Consider the following 17,791-nt stretch of genomic DNA (forward strand, 5'->3'; position numbering starts at 1 on the left):
CTGCACTCTAGCCAGGGCCACAGAATGAGACTCCATCTCAAAAAAAAAAAAAAAAAAAAGGAACTAAAATGATAAAACGATCATGTAGTAACAACTCAAAACAGCTTATGATAGCTGCACAATTAACTTTACAATTAGTACTATATTTTCTAAAGTTTCACTTTAGAAATAACAGCAGCTGTATGATCATTTCAGTAATTTGTTTTATATAGATAACCATAATATAAATAACAAAGAAATCTTCAATAGAGAGGGGGGAAAAAACCCCAGAGACCCAACAACGAGATACTGGCAATTTCCTAAATTAAGTTTTATTTACCAATGTTTAAGTATGAAGGAAAACTATTTCTATAATCTTTGGTTCTTGAAATTTAAGTCAATCTTGGTCACTAGTGAGAAAACCAAAAGTCTGTAAGGCCATAAAATGAACAAGAAAAACTAGTTCTGAATAACTGGGGTTCCTGTTTAATCTCCAAATATATACATGGAAAAGAAAGTTCTTCAAGTAAATTTGTTTCAAAGGACTAAAAGTGATTATATTACATACTCAATAGTTAATCCTAGAAAAATGTCAAAAGGCTGGACTGGGAGCAATAAAGGCAAAGGAATTTTCACGAAGTCCTTATTCATTTTTACTACATAGCTAATGGCAGAAGGCAGGAGAAGACCCAGTGGAACCATGGAGAAAAGGCAGGTACTATGAAATGGATAAGATATTCATTCCATTGGGATTAACGTAAGAGCTGGAATTTGGATTTGTATTTAACTTGAATAGATACTATTCACCTTATAAAACAGAGGTAATAAAAAAATAGTAATTACCATTTATTAAAATACAGTATGTGCCAGACAGGGTGCCAGTGGCTTTTTACTCATTATCTCAAATATCCCTAATCCTGGGTTAAGAAGCTTGCCTGAGATCACACAACTTGTAAACGGCAAAGTCAAGATTCCAACCTGAATTCCATGTGACTCTAAATCCTACACATCACACTGTAATCCTCCAAATTTAATTACTATCTGGGCTTCTTTCAGGTCCAAGCTTTACTATCATACATATAAGCCCTGGGATGGCAAAAAAGGTGTCACCAATTGGCAGTGGCTTCCTGGACCACACAGTGCTGTGAAGGATGGCATGGTGCCCCAACTGTCTGTCACAGGCCAGTGTGCGGGACAACACAGTGCTTTATAGTCGTTTACCCCTACTTTGTCCAAAAATTTTGGTTCGAGAATAAGTACATTACACAAAACATCGCAATAAAAATCTCAGGCAGTGGATCTACTTAATTTACTATTTATTAGTTGACATTCGATTTTCCCAAAAACCTTTTCATAAAGTATATAGTTATGTGTATTTTTATTAAATGCTATTAAATGAACAGTGCTGTTCTCTAACAAAACGAAGGCTATAATTTTGTTTTAGGAGGCATATAGATACTATGGACTAAGCTGAATCTGCATACCTGAGTGATACCATGTTTCCGAGTTCTGCCGGTAAACTACGGATTTTATTAGATGACAGGTCCAGATACACCAGATTGTGAAGCTTGGCAATGTCCGAAGGAATACGGGACAGGGAATTGTCACTCAAATGCAAAGCTGTCAAGTGAGTTAGTGACCATAAAGATGAGCTTAAGCTTCTTACTTTTCCTGTAAAAGAAGATAAAAATGGGGAAGGATTATATAGTGTTCTATACAATTTGTTTTGTGGACTAAATAAGACTTAGATGTTTTTATGAGTAACTTAAATTATTATCCAAAAATTTGTGGGAAGGGGTAAAAAGGGCACATCTTACCTATTCTCAAACAATTCACTGCTACAATTATAAACTCTCTACTTAGCAGATTAAACCAAAAATTTAAGTTAATATATCAATATTTAGATTGCATTTTTATTCTTAAGAGCACAATGGGAAAGAATTTACCCATTAAAGGACCTCAAATGTGAGAGAAAAGTTAAGAATAATTTATAATAATGATAAATCCAATATTTGAACATTATGATTCATTTGGATTTATGCAAAACAAAAACAAATTCTAGTATCTCAGAGGCTGCTCATACCTGTACCCCAGAAAATAAGAATTTTGCCTTAAAGCAAAAAGGAAAACAAGATATTCTGTTTAGTTGCATTTCAGGACCAGAGTACCCAAGGGATAACTGCACCAAGAACCATGTAACTAAATAAAATTTGTACTGTATATGCATTATACAAGTAAAAATACTTGCTCAGAAATATTTCAGATATTGTCATAACTTTATAATCAAACAGCAGTAGGCATAGGATTCAGTGACTAAGAATAGCATGGTAATAACTTGCAATGCAATATTCAATCTGTACTTTGGCACTTTTTGATAAGACACCAATGTTTCTACAATCCATTTAAGAACTTTCCCCATAGTCCCCTAATAGTTCAGCAACTAATCTGGAACAGAATGAAATAAACAGATGAAATAAAAATATACCAGTCTTTGAAAACTGATTTTCTATTGGCTGAAAAAAGCACCCCTTGGAGACTTTTACTTCTAATCAAGATGGAGTAACAGGAACAAAATCTACTATCCCACCTGCAACAACTACAATACTAGACAATATAAACGAATCATCAAATTTCAGAGATCAGACACCAACCAGTGCAGCAGAGTGATCCCTAAAGGGTGGGAAACAAACAAGGTGGGCCCTACATTTGCCTCAGCTTACTTCCTGGACAGCATTTGCAGGAGGCAGCCCAGGTTGAGCACATGATCTCCCCCTGAGATGTGAGACAGAGAAAGTCCAGGGAAATCAAGGTGACTGGAATTCAAGAGGCAGAGTAGCAGAGAGAAATGGACAGACAGAGATATCTGAAGCCGGTCCTCAAGTTTTCAACTGAGTAATGATCAGCACATACATGTGAGAAACTGCCTGAGACAGAGGAAGAAACACCCAAAAGGACTGCTGGGCAACAAACAATCCCCAGGTTCACAAAGAGCCAAGGCTAGAGGTATTCCCATCCACCAGAGGGAGGACTGCTAATGGCTCCTTCTTGGGATGATGAAAATGTTCTCAAACTGATTGTGGTAAATGTTGCACAACTCTGTGAATATACAGGAAACACTAAATGTGCACCTTAAAAATCGGTGAATTCTGTCTCAAGCTATTACAAAAAAGAGGGAAAGCCAGAAAAGTTTCCTTATGTAATGAAAACTATAAATCCACAGGTACAAAAAGCTCAATGAATCCATCAAGCATTTGAAAATTCCATAAAAAGCCAAAAAGAAAATTACACAAAGGCACATCTTAATTAAATGGCTTAAAACAAATAAAAAAGAGAAAATCTAAAAAGCAGCCAGAGGGGGGAAAAAACTGCATTTTATGCAGAGGAGTCAAGTTAAGATTCCAGCAGACTTCTCGTTGTGAACAACACAAGAGAGACGGCAGTGGAGCAAAATCTTTAATGTGCTCAAAGGGGAAAAAATCCCGCTAACCTAGCAACTGAACAAAAATATTTTTCAATAATGAAGGCAAGTTAAATGCTTTTTCTGATACAGTTGAGCATCCCTAATCCAAAATCCAATATCTCTAAAATCTGAAACTTTAAGTGCTGACATGAGATGGTGACACCTTTGCTTTCTGATGGTTCAATGTACACAAACTCTGTTTCATGCAAAAAATTATTAATAATACTGTATAAAATTACCTTCAGGTTATGTGTATAAGGTGTACATGAAACATAAATGAATTTCATGTTTAGACTTAGGTCCCCTCCCCAAGATATCTCATTATGTATATGAAAATATTTCAAAATTAAACAATTCCAAAATTTGAAACACTCTGGTCCCAAGCATTTCAGATAAGGGATACTCAACCTATATAGGAAAGCTTAAAGATTTTGTAGCAAGCAGACCTACATGATAGGAAATTAAAGAAAATTCTTTAGGCAGAAGAAACAGAATACCAGATGGAAAATCTGCATTAACAGAAAGGAATGAAAAGCACCAGAAATAGTAAATTATGTGGGTAAATATAAGAGATACTTTTCTTACATATTTTAAATCTCTTTAAAAGATAATTCACTATTTTAAAAAATTAGCAACAAAATACTGTCGAGTTTATAACACGCAGAAGTGACACAACAAAAGAATAAAGGATGGGAGGAGAAAACAAAGGCGTTTTCTTGAAGTAATATTACTTGAAAGTACACTGAATCAACTAACGAAACAAAGAATTATAGCAAAAAAAGCCAACAAAGGAGGTAAAATGGAATGATGAAAACAAACAGCACTCAATTATTTTGAAACAAGGCAGGGAAAAAACAGAAGAATAAATGGTATGAAAAAAAACCAAATATTAGAAGATAAAGGGATTTCCAGTAAAACAAACAGACAAAAACCCAAATAGCAAGATGGTAGATTTAAAATCCAACCATAAGAATAATTACATTAAAATTAAATGGTCTAAACAATCCAACTAAAATGAATAGACTGTCAATTTGCATTTAAAAAGGAACAAAACCCAGTTATACACTGCCTACAGAAAACGTACTTCAAATATAAAGACAAGTAGAATAACAGTATGAAAAAAGATAAATTATGCCAATACTAATCAAAAGACAGAAATAGCTTCATTAATGTCTGACAAAGTAGATTCCAGAGCAAAGAATAAAGAAAGTAATTTCATACTGATAAAGGAGTCAACTCATTAAGAGGACATATAATCCTAAATCCTAAACGTTTATGCAGCAATTAATAATAATAATAAAGCATCAAACTACTTGAGCAAAATCTAACAGGAAAAATAGACAAATCCATATAGTCTAGAGATTTCCCTCAATTAACAATAAGAAAGAAAATCAGAAAGGATACAGATGACTTGAACACCACTACCAATAAACCAGACCTAATTTTTATTAGAATACTCTACCCAATAATAGCAAAACATACATTCTTTTCAAGGGCACAAAGAATATTTACCAAGACGAATCACATGCTGATAAAACATAGCCTCAAAACAAGCCTCAAAAGATTCAAAGGGACTAAAATAATAAAAAGTATGTTTTCTAACAAAAGTATGTTGCAATTAAATTAGAAATCCATAAAGGTATCTGGAAAATTCCCAAATCACAGAAATTAACTCACTGGTCAGAAGCATTCAAAAGGGTAATTAGAAAGTTTCTTGAAATGAATGGAAATGAAAATATAGCATATCTAACTTTGTAGGATGCAGCTAAGGCAAAACTTAGAAGGAAATTTATAATACTATAAATGCATACTAGAAAAAAAGTAAAGTTTCAAATCAATGACTGTGGCTTCACCTTAACAAACTAGAGAAGTAAAAATTTAAACATAATGTAAGCAGAAGAAAGGAGATAAGCCTAAGAGCAGAGGTCAACAAAATATTAACAATATAACAAGGAAAAACAGACAATCCAATGAACCAAACCCAGTTCTTTCAGAAGCAGAATAAAATGGATAAACCACTAGCCAGACTAATCAGGAGAAAAAGAAAAGACACAAATCTGAAATGAAAGGTAAAAATCACTATGTATTCTATTAATACAAACATTAAAAAGATGGGGTCAGAAAAATCTGTTCACATGCTTACAGTGGCTTTATTCACAATTTTCAGAAACAGGAAACAACTCAAATGTTCAACTAGGAAATGGACCAATACACGGTGCAGACAGAAATTCAAGGTTGAACATTAAATCAACATAAATTCATCTTGGACTAAAGAAGAAAAATCTTATAATCATCTAAACAGATGCACTTTAAAAAGCATTTGACAAAATACGATATCTACTTCTCATTTTAAAATAGAAAAAACTTAGCATGATCAGCATGGAAGTTTTGGTCTGCTCCATTTCTGATCTGGGTCAGTTCACCCCCACAGGCAACCTGGTGGTGCCCCACTCCTGGGAGGTCACCATATTGATGCTGAACTTAGTGCGGACACCCAACAGGCACAGCACACTACAGCCCAGAACTCCGGGGCTCAAGCAACCCTCCCACCTTACCAGAAGTAGTAGCTGGGACTACAGGCATGCTACTACGCTTGGCAATGGAACTTCTTAACCTTGATAAAGGGCATCTACAAAAAGCTTAGTGGTAAAGGAGTGAGTGGTATCCTCCGAAGATCAGAAACAAGCAAGAATATCCACACGCGCCACTCCCATTCAACATTATATTGGAGGTCCTAGCCAGTACAATAAGCAAGAAAAGTAAGACTTGGCAGGCAGAAGTAAACCTCTCTGTATTTGAAAACAGCAAAATCATCTACGTAAATATCCTGTGGTATCTACGAAAATGCCACTAGTAGTAAGTGAATTTAGCAAGGTCATAGGATACAAGATCAAAAAATTTGTATTGTATTTCTTCATACTAACAATGAACAATCAGAAATTGAAAAGTTGGAAATACCATTTAAAACAGCATCAAAATGGTGAAATACTCAGAGGTAAATCTGACAGAACTGTGCAGAACCTGTGCACCGAAAAACTACAAAACAATGCTGAGAGAAATTAAAGAAGTCCTAAATAAATGAAGAGATATATAGTGTTCACAAATCAGAAACTTCAATATTGTTAAGGTGTCAGACATCCCCAATTTGGGCTACAGAGTCAACACAATCCCAATCAAAATGCCAAAGTTTCAATCTTGTAAGGTGATTCTAAAATTCATGAAAATTTCAAAGACTTAAAAACACCAATAAAATTCTGAAAAAGAACATAGCTAGAGGGCTAATACTGCCTGAAATTAGGCAGTATTAGCCCTCTTGAAATTCAATACTAAGAAAACAACACAATTTTCAAAACAAGTGAAAGATCTGATTAGACATTTCACCAAAGGAAGATACACAGATGGCAAATAATCATATGAAAAAATGCTCAACAACAGCAGTCATGACTGGGCTCAGTGGCTCACGCCTGTAATCCCAGCACTCTGGGAGGCCCGAGGTGGGCGTATTGTTTGAGTTTGAGGCCAGCCTGAGCAAGAGTGAGACCCCGTCTCTACTAAAAAAAATAGAAATTAGCTGGACAACTAAAAATATATACGTAAAAAATTAGCTGGGCATGGACGCTTGCCTGTAGTCCCAGCTACTTGGGAGGCTGAGGCAGGAGGATCGCTTGAGCCCAGAAGTTTGAGGTTGCTGTGAGCAAGGCTGACGCCACGCACTCTAGCTCGGGCAACAGAGTGAGACCCTGTCTCAAAAAAAAAAAAAAAAACCACAGCAGTCATTAGGGAAATGCAAACTAAAAGCCCAGTGAGAAAGCACTAAACACCCAGAAGAATAGCTACATTTAAAAGACTTGCCGGCCGGGCGCAGTGGCTCACGCCTGTAACCCTAGCACTCTGGGAGGCCGAGGCGGGCGGATTGTTTGAGCTCAGGAGTTCGAAACCAGCCTGAGCAAGAGCGAGACCCCGTCTCTACTACAAAGAGAAAGAAATTAATCGGACAACTAAAAATATATAGAAAAATTAGCCGGGCATGGTGGCACATGCCTGCAGTCCCAGCTACTTGGGAGGCTGAGGCAGAAAGATCGCTTGAGCCCAGGAGTTTGAGGTTGCTGTGAGCTAGGATGAAGCCACGGCACTCTAGCCTGGGCAACACAGTGAGACTCTGTCTCAAAAAAAAAAAAAGACTTGCCATGACAAGTGCTGGTGAGGGTGCAGATCAAAGACATCTAGTAGGATTAAAAAAAGACCTCTTTGCAAACCAGTCTCCATTTTTTTTAACAAGTCAAATATGCGCTTACCATATGACCAATTCCATTTTCAGGAAATAAAAGCTATGCCCACACAAAGAGAAATGTACACAGCAGCTTATTTGGAATAGCCAAACACTGGAAACAACTCAAGTATGTTCAACAGGTGAACAGAGAAACAAATGCTGGCATATCCATACAATGGACTCAGTAATAAAAAGAATGAACCACTGAAAACCAAGAGTATTTGGATGAACCTCAAAGTAAGTATGCAGAGTAAAAGCGGACCAACCCCCCCCAAAAAAGTACACACTGTATGACATCATTTATATAAAAATTCCACAAAATGCAAACTAATCTATTGTTATAGAAAGCAGAGCAGTGGTTGCCTGAAAATGGAGGAAGGGATGGAGAATCAGAAGAGGTAGGAAGGAGAGATTACAAACTTTTGGGAATGATGAACATGATTGTGGTGACAGTTTCACAGGTGTACACATAGGTCAAAATATATCACATTATTCACGTTATATATATGCCAATTTTTGCATGTCAACTATACCTCAATAAAGCTGTGTAATAAAATATATATTAATCCAAGAAGGTATTTTCTCTACTGTGTAATAATTAAAGTACACACTACACCATAGACTACTTGTAAAACAAATTTTACTTAATTTTCACCTCATAAAACTGAAAACACACAGCTGATATTCAATCTGAATATAGTCGTTAATACATAAAAACTATTTATTAAGTGCCTACCATGTTTTGTATGTGTTTCAGCCCTTTCCACACAAGAGAGGAGAAGGGTATGACTTCAGAAGCAAACAGATGCTCTGAATGGAAACACAACTTCTATGGACTTAGGAAGGTTCATTTTAAAAACCTGCAAATTTATATATCGCATTTCCCCATACAGAGTGATCACAATTCCATCTGCCAGAAGAACAAGCTGGCATCTCCACAAGAAGATAAGGTAGAGGGTAGCCAGAAAGAGAACCAGAAAATCTGTGAAGAAGGGAAAGGCAGGGAAAAATCAACTATAAGAATTCACGTATAACTAAATCACACATGAGGTAGAGGACGGAGGAGGGCAGAGAGGAATCAGACCCCTACTATGTACCAAAAAAAAAAAAACCTGGAGTAAATTTCTAAATACCAAAAACCAGAAAAGTAATGAAAGCGAATATTTCCTAAGCATAACTCAAATCCTAGAATCCAAAAATGGAAATATCTGTCAGGTATGAATTCATTAAAAAGTAAAATTTCTATACGGTGGGTGGAGACACCAACGTGTATGGAAGCCAAAGAGAAAACATCCATTCATTCAGTTGACTTTCAGCGTCTACCATGCTGGCGTGGGGAAAGAATGGTAAATAACATGAAGACTCTGCCCACATGATTTTTTATGTGAGTTCTATAATGAAAGATAAAAGAAAACAAAAACAAAAAAATCAATAGGAAAATAAATGGATAAGAACAGATCGCTTAAAAAACAAAGGGTCAGCCACATGAAAAAAAAATGATCATTCTCAGTAGTGAAAAACACAAATTTAAACAATAAAATAAAAGTTTCCACTTATGTGACTAGCAAAATAAAAAGATATATACCCAATACTGACAAGGCTACAGGGGAAATAGACATTCATTATGGAAAAGACACAACTACATTTGAAGCCGATCTGGTAGTATCTACTAAAATTTTAAATCTCAGTATTCTTTTCCCCAAAACAATTCCACAGTTGGTGACTTATCCTATGAAGATACTTGTTCAGGTATGCCAAGATATATAATGTTGGTAGTAGGGAAAATTACAACATAAATCATCATTAATAAGGCATAATTAATTATGGTTCATTCGTGATATTCTCCAGCCATTCTCTTTTAGAATGAAAGAGTTATATACACCAATGTGGAAAGATGCAGAAAAAAGCAAATTTCAAAACATTAGAGTTGCTCCATTTCTGTAAAAAAAAAAAAAAAAAAATTACAGTCTAAAAGATCAATTACAGGAGTAAAAGAACATAGCATGCTGAAGAAAGACAAATCTCTATCAGTGGAACTATGCAATACAAGAAATTAAGGTTCCTAATTTTCTGGGAAAGGTCAATGAGCAAAAGGAAGTCACCTTTTGATAATCTGTTGGCATCTATCTACTTCTTCCTCATAAAACTGTATATATACATAAGCATCCCAAAATTTGCATTCACTTTTAAGCAGTTTAGTGACTTGAGCAGGGCTGGGATTATCCTGACCTAGGGTAAGAGCCCTGTTTTTTTTTTTTTTTTGAGACAGAGTCTCACTGTGTTCCCCAGGCTAGAGTGCCGTGGTGTCAGCCTAGCTCACAGCAACCTCAAACTCCTGGGCTCAAGCGATCCTCCTGCCTCAGCCTCCCGAGTAGCTGGGACTACAGGCATGCACCACCATGCCCGGCTAATTTTTTCTATATATTTTTAGTTGTCCAATTAATTTCTTTCTATTTTTAGTAGAAACGGGGTCTCGCTCTTCCTCAGGCTGGTTTCGAACCCCTGAGCTCAAACAATCTGCCCGCCTCGGCCTCCCAGAGAGCTAGGATTACAGGCGTGAGCCACTGCGCCCGGCCAAGAGCCCTGTTTTGAAAGTGATTTCATTCTAAAGTACCCAGAATCCTCCTGTGCTAAATACTAGGAGACAGGAGGAATCAATTAGCATTTCCTGAAATCAGAGGGGTGATTAGCAAACACTAAAACGACTAGATGTACCTACCTACACATTTGAAGATTTAGAAAAAACAAGGAAGAAAAAAATCTAGGGTGAATGTCTAAAAACTCTGACATTGTAGAAAAAACAGAGGAATTACAGTTTTTCTCATTATTTGCCAATTCTGTACTTCAGAATTAAACTACTCCCTAAAATTTATTTGTAACTCCAAAATCACAGTCATTTACAGACACACGAAAAGTGGCAAAAATGTTGAGATGCCCAATGCACATGTTCCCAGTTGAGGTCCAACAAGGCAATGCTCTGCTTCCTTGTTTCTGCTCTCGTATCATTAACAAGTGTTCCTTTCACTATTAAGTGCCACGTTTTTTGCATTTTGCATTTTTTGTTGGTGATTTTGATATTCAAATTGACCCCCAAGCGTACTGGTGAAGCACCATCTAATGTTCCTAAGCACCAGAACATTATGATGTGCCTTATGCAGAATATAATAAAGTGTTAGAGAAGATGTGTTCAGGACCGAGCGATAGTGTGGTTGGCTGTGAGTTAAACGTTAATGAGTCAAAGATACATATTAAATTGGATGAGTGTCTTTAAACAGAAACAGGCATAAAACAAGATCATGTATTGATCAGTTGACAAAAATGTTATGACTAGAGGCTTATGGAACTTAACCCTGTATTTCCCCTGGGAGCAATGGTTCAGTTTTCACTAATTCAGTGTTCATGGTGACTTTATAGGACATAATACTGCAAATAAGAATCAACTATAATTGGAAAAGGCAATAATTTGAACTTTCCTAAGTCACAATTCCTGATTTCAGGCTCCTAGCAAGGGAAACTACAACCTCAGGAAAGACAGTGTCCTGAGATCTGCAAATTGGATTAAGTGGGAGAAAAGAGAGATCAGATTGAATTACATGAAGAGCACGAAGGAGAACATTTGGCAAATTATTATTATTTTTATTTTCACCTTCAACATCTGACCTCATCCTCAGTCATTTCGGTGCAGTGGAATCCCACCTGCACCTAGCTGCTTTTTACTGAGTCCCTCCCCAGCTGCCCTGCTATTAGGGGAACACATCTCTGAGTCACCCAGTTCACGCTCTGCCCCAGGCCCCCCAACTCTGCACCGTTCCTGCTTTGATCTTCCTCTCGCCAACTCCCCACCCCACCCCTGCCAGTCCCACCCTTTGCTCCCTCTGCCGGGCTCAGCCTCTTTCCGGGCCCAGCCTCTTCCCAGGCCGCCCCACCCACATTACTCCAGCTCCTGCCCTGCCCAGCCCTGCCTGGTCCCCCGCCTAGACCTTCAGGGCCCAGAGCTGGCCTCGCACCCAAAGCCAGGGAACCCCTACGCCAGGCAGCCGCCCTGGCCCTCCAACGTAGGACCCAGCTTGCCCCGGCCTGGGGCCCCCCGTAAGCCTGGCCCATGCCCACCCCTCACCCACTCGCTCCCTAGGGTGACTCAAACTCTGCCCCCAGGCCTGGCGCCCCCAGGCTCTGTGTCCCTGACTTGAGCAGCCTTTCCTCACCCAACCAGGCGGTTCCTGGCCCCTAAAACCCTCCCCTGGGCAGCCTCTGCCCCACAGGGACCCCACTTCACTCCCCCCAGGCCAATTGGTCTGTCCCCAGCTCACCTACCCGCGAGATCCCACTCCTCCAGCAGCAGCCAGAAACCCTAGCCCCCTGCACACCGGCCCAGGGGTCCGCGCCCCACGCACCTGCCCCAGCCCTCTCCCCGCACCAGGCCTGCCCATGGCCCCGCCAACCATTTGGCAGATTAAATACCACAATAACGCTTCACTTAAAAATAGTAAAGTTGATGGGTAAGGAAAAGTACTTAATGGACCAAAGCATGTGAGTTAACAAATGGAAGTTTCAATCCATAAAGTCAAACACAATGGCGAAGGCACACAAAGAAGAGAGAAAACCGAGAATATTATGCTCAAAATAAATGAACGCTGCAGTGTGATGCAAAGAAAAAAACAATGCACTTGAGTCAGGGAACTTACATTTTAGTCTGTGCTCTACCACTATGTAGCTCTCCCATTTAATAACTGTTTGACCCTGGGAAAAGGAAATTAGAAAGCAGAGTAACTAACATCTAAACCAGTACACCATCCTACACTTTTTTAAAAAGCCCAACAAACTTATTCTTTAAATGGACATGCTTATTAAATAATCTAGCACTGGGGGGATTTTTTGTTTTTTTAAGAGATAGGATCTCACTCTGTCACTCTGGCTAGAGTACAGTGTCACCATCATAGCTGACTGCCGTCTCAAATTCCTAGGCTCGAGCAATCCTCCTGCCTCAGCCTCCTGAGTAGCTGGGACTACAGAGCCACTCCACCACGCTTGGCTAATTTTTCTTATTTTTTTCCTTAGAGATGGGGTCTAGCTATGTTGCCCAAGCTGGTCTTGAACTCCTGGCCTCCAGTGATCCTCTTGTCTCAGCCTCCTGAGTCACTGAGATTACAAGTATGAGCCACTGCACCTGACCAGCACTGTTTAAAGCACCAAAATTCTACTACTCAGATATAATTACCATTACATCATTCCAGGGGTCAATATATATAGCAATATAAAAAATAAATTGGAATAGAAATGCATTAAACTATATGTTCCTTTAATGTAACAGAAGAATGAAAAAATGATGAAAAAACTGATCTTTAAACTTATACATTAAAGGTTACAGTCTTCATAGTTTTAATAACTTCCTTGATGAAAGATAAAAACACTATTGGTCAGGTGCAGGGGCTCACAACTATAATCCTAGCACTCTGGGAGGCTGAGGCAGGAGGACAGCTCGAGCTCAGGAGTTTGAGACCAGCCTGAGCAAGAGCAAGACCCTGCTCTACTAAAAATAGAAAAATTAGCCAGTGTCATGGTGTGCACCTATAGTCCCAGCTACTCGGGAGACTGAGGCAGGAGGATCACCTGAGCCCAGAAGTTTGAGGTTGCTGTGAGCTAGGCTGATGCCATGGCATTCGCCCAGGCAACAAAGTGAAATTCTGTCTCAAAAAAAAAAAAAAAAAGATAAAAAGACTATCATTTTATTGCTTGAGCCCAGGAGCTGAAGGCTGCAGTGAGCTAAGATTGGGCCACTGCACTCCAGCCTGGGTGACAAAGCAAGACTTTATCACAAAAAAAAAAAAAAGATATTATTTTACACTTCCTCTCATCTACTCATTAATTTTTTTGTTGTCAAAAATTTACATGTATGTGTGTGTATATGTGACCCAGCAATTCTACTCCTAATTGTGTACCCAAGAGAAATGAAAATACATGTCCACATAAATACTTGTATGTGAGTGTTCATAGCAGCATCGTTCTTTAAAGTAAAAAAGTAGAAATCGCCCAAATGTCTATTAACTAGTAAATGGACAAAGAAAATGTGATACAGTCATACAATGTAATATCTATTGGCTATTAGAAGGATGAAGTACTGATACACACTATTAACACAGATGAACCTTGAAAATATTGTGCAAAGTAAAAGAAAGAAGCCAGTCACAAAGACCACATAATGTATGATTCTATTTACATGAAATGTCCAGAATAGGCAAATCTATAGATGAAGAAAGTAGATTACTGGTACTAATGGTCGCACAACTTTGTGAATATACAAAACTCGTGGATTGTACATATTAAATGAGTGAATTGTATGGTGAATTATATCTCAATAAAATATATTTGTTATGTTATAAAGAGACCATACATGTTAACATACAGAACATGTTCACGTACAGTAGACAAAAATTTTCATATATAACCATCAGTTAAGATAACGGAAGACCCAATTTATAATATGAACAAAAAGATAAAATACCTAGGAATAAATCTAGTAAGTATATTAGCCTGAGGGATATAAAAGAACACATGGAAAGACATATCATAAATCATCCTAATTTATAAAATAGCATAATAAAGTGTCATGGACTAGATAAGCTGATTCTGAATTTCATCATAAATAAAAAAGAATAGCAAGGTATCATCTGTCAAAATCACACACGCATACAGCCTTTTATCTATAGATATATTAGCAGAGATATAATAATGTATAAAGTTATATACACTGCAGCACTGCTTGTCACAGACGACTGACCATAAATAAGTACAATGTAAATAAATTACAGTACACATGTAACAGAAATATTATGCAGCTTAGAAAGTACAGGACAGCTAGCTATATAGTTACCTAAGAATCTCTCTAAAATACAATGTTCAGTGAAAAAAAGGACAGTGTAGGAATATATACAATATACTAGTTTTTGTACTAAAAATAAAAGGTGTGGAATAAGTATCTGTATTTGCATATACACAGAGGAACTCCAGAGGGATGCAAAAGAAACCATGGGTATGCATGTACGCACGAGGGCCAAAGAAGACAGAGCTATACAGAGAGAAAGATCTAGAGATATGAAGATGGAACCTCCCCGCTGCCAAGTCTTAGAAATACATGTGAGAAATAAGTGGAGACAAATCAAAAAGAGCAGAGGGAACAATCCTTGGGGATCACATGGGTCAGGAATAGTTTGTGTACCCACTATTCAAAGTAGATGATCTCTTAACTCACAGAATAGTCAGGAAGGTAATACTTAAAAAGTAAGCTTTGAGTGAATCAATCTGTTTCCAAATAATTTAACTGTATCTCAAAGGTCAAGTATTTCTAGGAATACAAAAATATCCAGCACCCCAAAAAGGTAAAATTCACAATGTACTGTGTCCAATAAAAAATTATCAGGCATGCAAAGAGAGAGAAATGAATTAAAAACCAACCTAGAAATGAAAAGGATGACAAAATTAGTAAATAATGACATTAAAAAGTATTATACATGTATTACATATGCTCAAAAAAGTAGAGAGAAAATGTTAGGTAAAGACATGGAAGATATTTTTAAAAACTCACATTTAAAGTATAGTGATGAAAACTATACTATTACTAGATGGGATTAATGGCAAATTAGAGATTGTAAAGAAAAATATTAATAAAATGGAAAACACAGCAACAAAAATTGTGTAAAATAAAAAAAAACAAAGACAAGAATAAAGTAAACATAGCATTAGTGAGCTATGAGGCAACTGCAAGTAGCCTAAAATACAAATAATTGTACTTCCCAAAGGGCAGGGGGACGAAGGCAGAAAAAATTATTTGAAAAAAATAGTGAGCTCAACTATAAATTCAGATCTAAAAGGCTCGACAAAACCTAAGCACGAGAAAAATGAAAAAATAAAACTATACTAAGGCACATCATAATCACATTGCTTAAAACCAGTGATAAAGAGATATTCTCAAAGTAACCACAGAAAAAGAATACATAAAAGGAGACAGCAGAGTTCTCAGAACCAATGCAAGCAAGAAAACAGTGGAGCAGCATCTTTAAAGTACTGAAAGAGATAAACTGTCAATCTAAAACTCGATGCCCAGCAAAACCATCTTTCCAAAAGAGGGCAACATAAAGACTTTTCCAGGCATAAAACCCGAAAGAAAAAAATCACCAGCAGACCCCCATTACAAGTCCTCGGTCAGAAGGAAAATAACAAAAACACTCACAAAGGAATGAAGAACGGTGGAAATGCTAAGTACGTGGGAAATAAAAAACAACTTTTTTCTATTGTTCAACTGTTTAAAGGAAAAATAACAATGTATTGTGAGACTTATACGTAGAAGCAAAACACATGACTATGATAGCACAAAGGCCAGGAGAGAAGAAACACAAGTACAGATGCGTCTCCACTTACCACAGGGTTAGTCCCAATAAACTCATTGTGAGTTGAAAATACCCTAAGTTGAAAATATTCTGTCGAAAATGCATTTAATATACTTAACCCACCAAACATCATAGCTCAGCCTAGCTTACTTTAAATGCGCTCATCAGAACATTTATATTAGCCAACAAATGGGCAAAAATCATATCATGCAAGGCCTATTTTTACCAAAGTGTTGAATATCTTAGGTAATTATTGACTACTGCACTGAAAGTGAAAAACACTACGGTAGTATGAATACCTGAAGTGCAGCTTTTACTGAATGTGTAGTGCTTTTGCACCACGGTAAAGTAAAAAAAAAAAATCTTAAGTTGAACGATAATAAGTTGGGGATTGTCTGTATATTGTTTTAAGACTTCTATACCACATGTGAAATGATATATTACTTGATAAAAGATTTATACTATAAACTCTTAAGCAACCCCTTATTAAACAAAACAGTTATAGCTTGTCAACTAAGGAGATAAATTGGAATCTTTAAAAAAGATGCCCACTTAATCCAAAAGAAGGGGGGAAAAAAAAAGAAAGAAAGAAAAAGGCAAGGCAACAAGGAACAGACAGAAGGAATACAAAATAAGTCACAAGGCAGCAGATTTAAACCTAACCATATCAATAACTATTGAGGTCCCCAAACCCCAGAGCCTGCCTGGTACCAGTCTGCGGCCTGTTAGGAACTGGACCACGCATCACTGCCTGAGCTCCATGCCCCTGCCCCCTCCCATGGAAAAACTGTCCGCCATAAAACTTAAGAACTGGGTCCCACAGCAGGAGGTGAGCGGCGAAGCTTCATCTATATTTACAACAGCTCCCCAACGCTTACTGGCTCAACTCACTGCCTGAGTTCCACGCCCCACCCTCCCAACCCCCCCACCCCCAATCTGTGGAAAAATTGTCTTCCATGAAACCAGTCTCTGGTGCCAAAAAGGTTGGGGACTGCTGAATAACTATACTGAACACAAATGTGCCTAATGGAACTGAAAAGAGAGAAACCAACTGGTATACACTGGACAGCGCCAATTTGAAAACATCACTGCAGCTGGGAGGGATTCAGTCCAAGTCAGTAACAAGTGAATATACAGTGTCCACAGTAAGTTTGAAATAAGAGGGGGGATCAGTCTAGGCCCCAGCGACTCTCCAAACCCGCCGGCCAAGGCCCCACGTTGAGAAAAAAGCTCCAAGAATGGATTTAAAATTAGTAGGGCATGGATTAAAGAGATGAAGGAAAAAGAAGGTACATATAAAATGAGAAAAGGGAATAGAACCAGAAAGTCTCAGAAAGCAAGTTCCCATAGTTGTGACCACCTCTATGAAAACAACAGAAAAAGAGCTCAGATATTAGAAAAACTACCTGGAGCCTCCTTCTGAAAGTTCTGAAAAACTAAATTCAAATAAAAATGAGCAACAGGAAAGTGCTTAAGTCAACCCCATAAAAGTTGTATTTCAAGAAGTTATTATAAAAAGAAGAGCATACGGAGCAGAATAACTCCCTACAGATAAAAGCGTATCACAAACATGCCCCCAAAACTATTACCTACTGTTTCAAAATGCACTAAAAGATACTAAGAAAATCACAGAAGCAATAAAAGAACAAGGGAGTTAGAAAAACTCAGTAAAGAAAAACTACAAGGAACTTAATAATG

General features: G+C 37.6%; 1 protein-coding gene across 1 annotated transcript in view; it reads right to left on the reverse strand.

Annotated features, from left to right (window-relative positions):
- CNOT6 (CCR4-NOT transcription complex, subunit 6) overlaps window positions 1–17,791 on the reverse strand; it is an 88,088-nt gene that overhangs the window by 20,269 nt on the left and 50,028 nt on the right. The window contains exons 3-4 of the mRNA XM_012660888.1: window positions 1,464–1,650; window positions 1,369–1,391 (exon numbers count right to left, since the gene is read on the reverse strand). Of these exons, the coding sequence (XP_012516342.1) occupies window positions 1,369–1,391; window positions 1,464–1,650 (210 nt within the window). The remainder of the gene's footprint in view (window positions 1–1,368; window positions 1,392–1,463; window positions 1,651–17,791) is intronic.

The sequence above is a fragment of the Propithecus coquereli genome, unplaced genomic scaffold (assembly GCF_000956105.1).
Source record: "Propithecus coquereli isolate 6110/MARCELLA unplaced genomic scaffold, Pcoq_1.0 Scaffold689, whole genome shotgun sequence".
Classification (NCBI taxonomy): domain Eukaryota; kingdom Metazoa; phylum Chordata; class Mammalia; order Primates; family Indriidae; genus Propithecus; species Propithecus coquereli.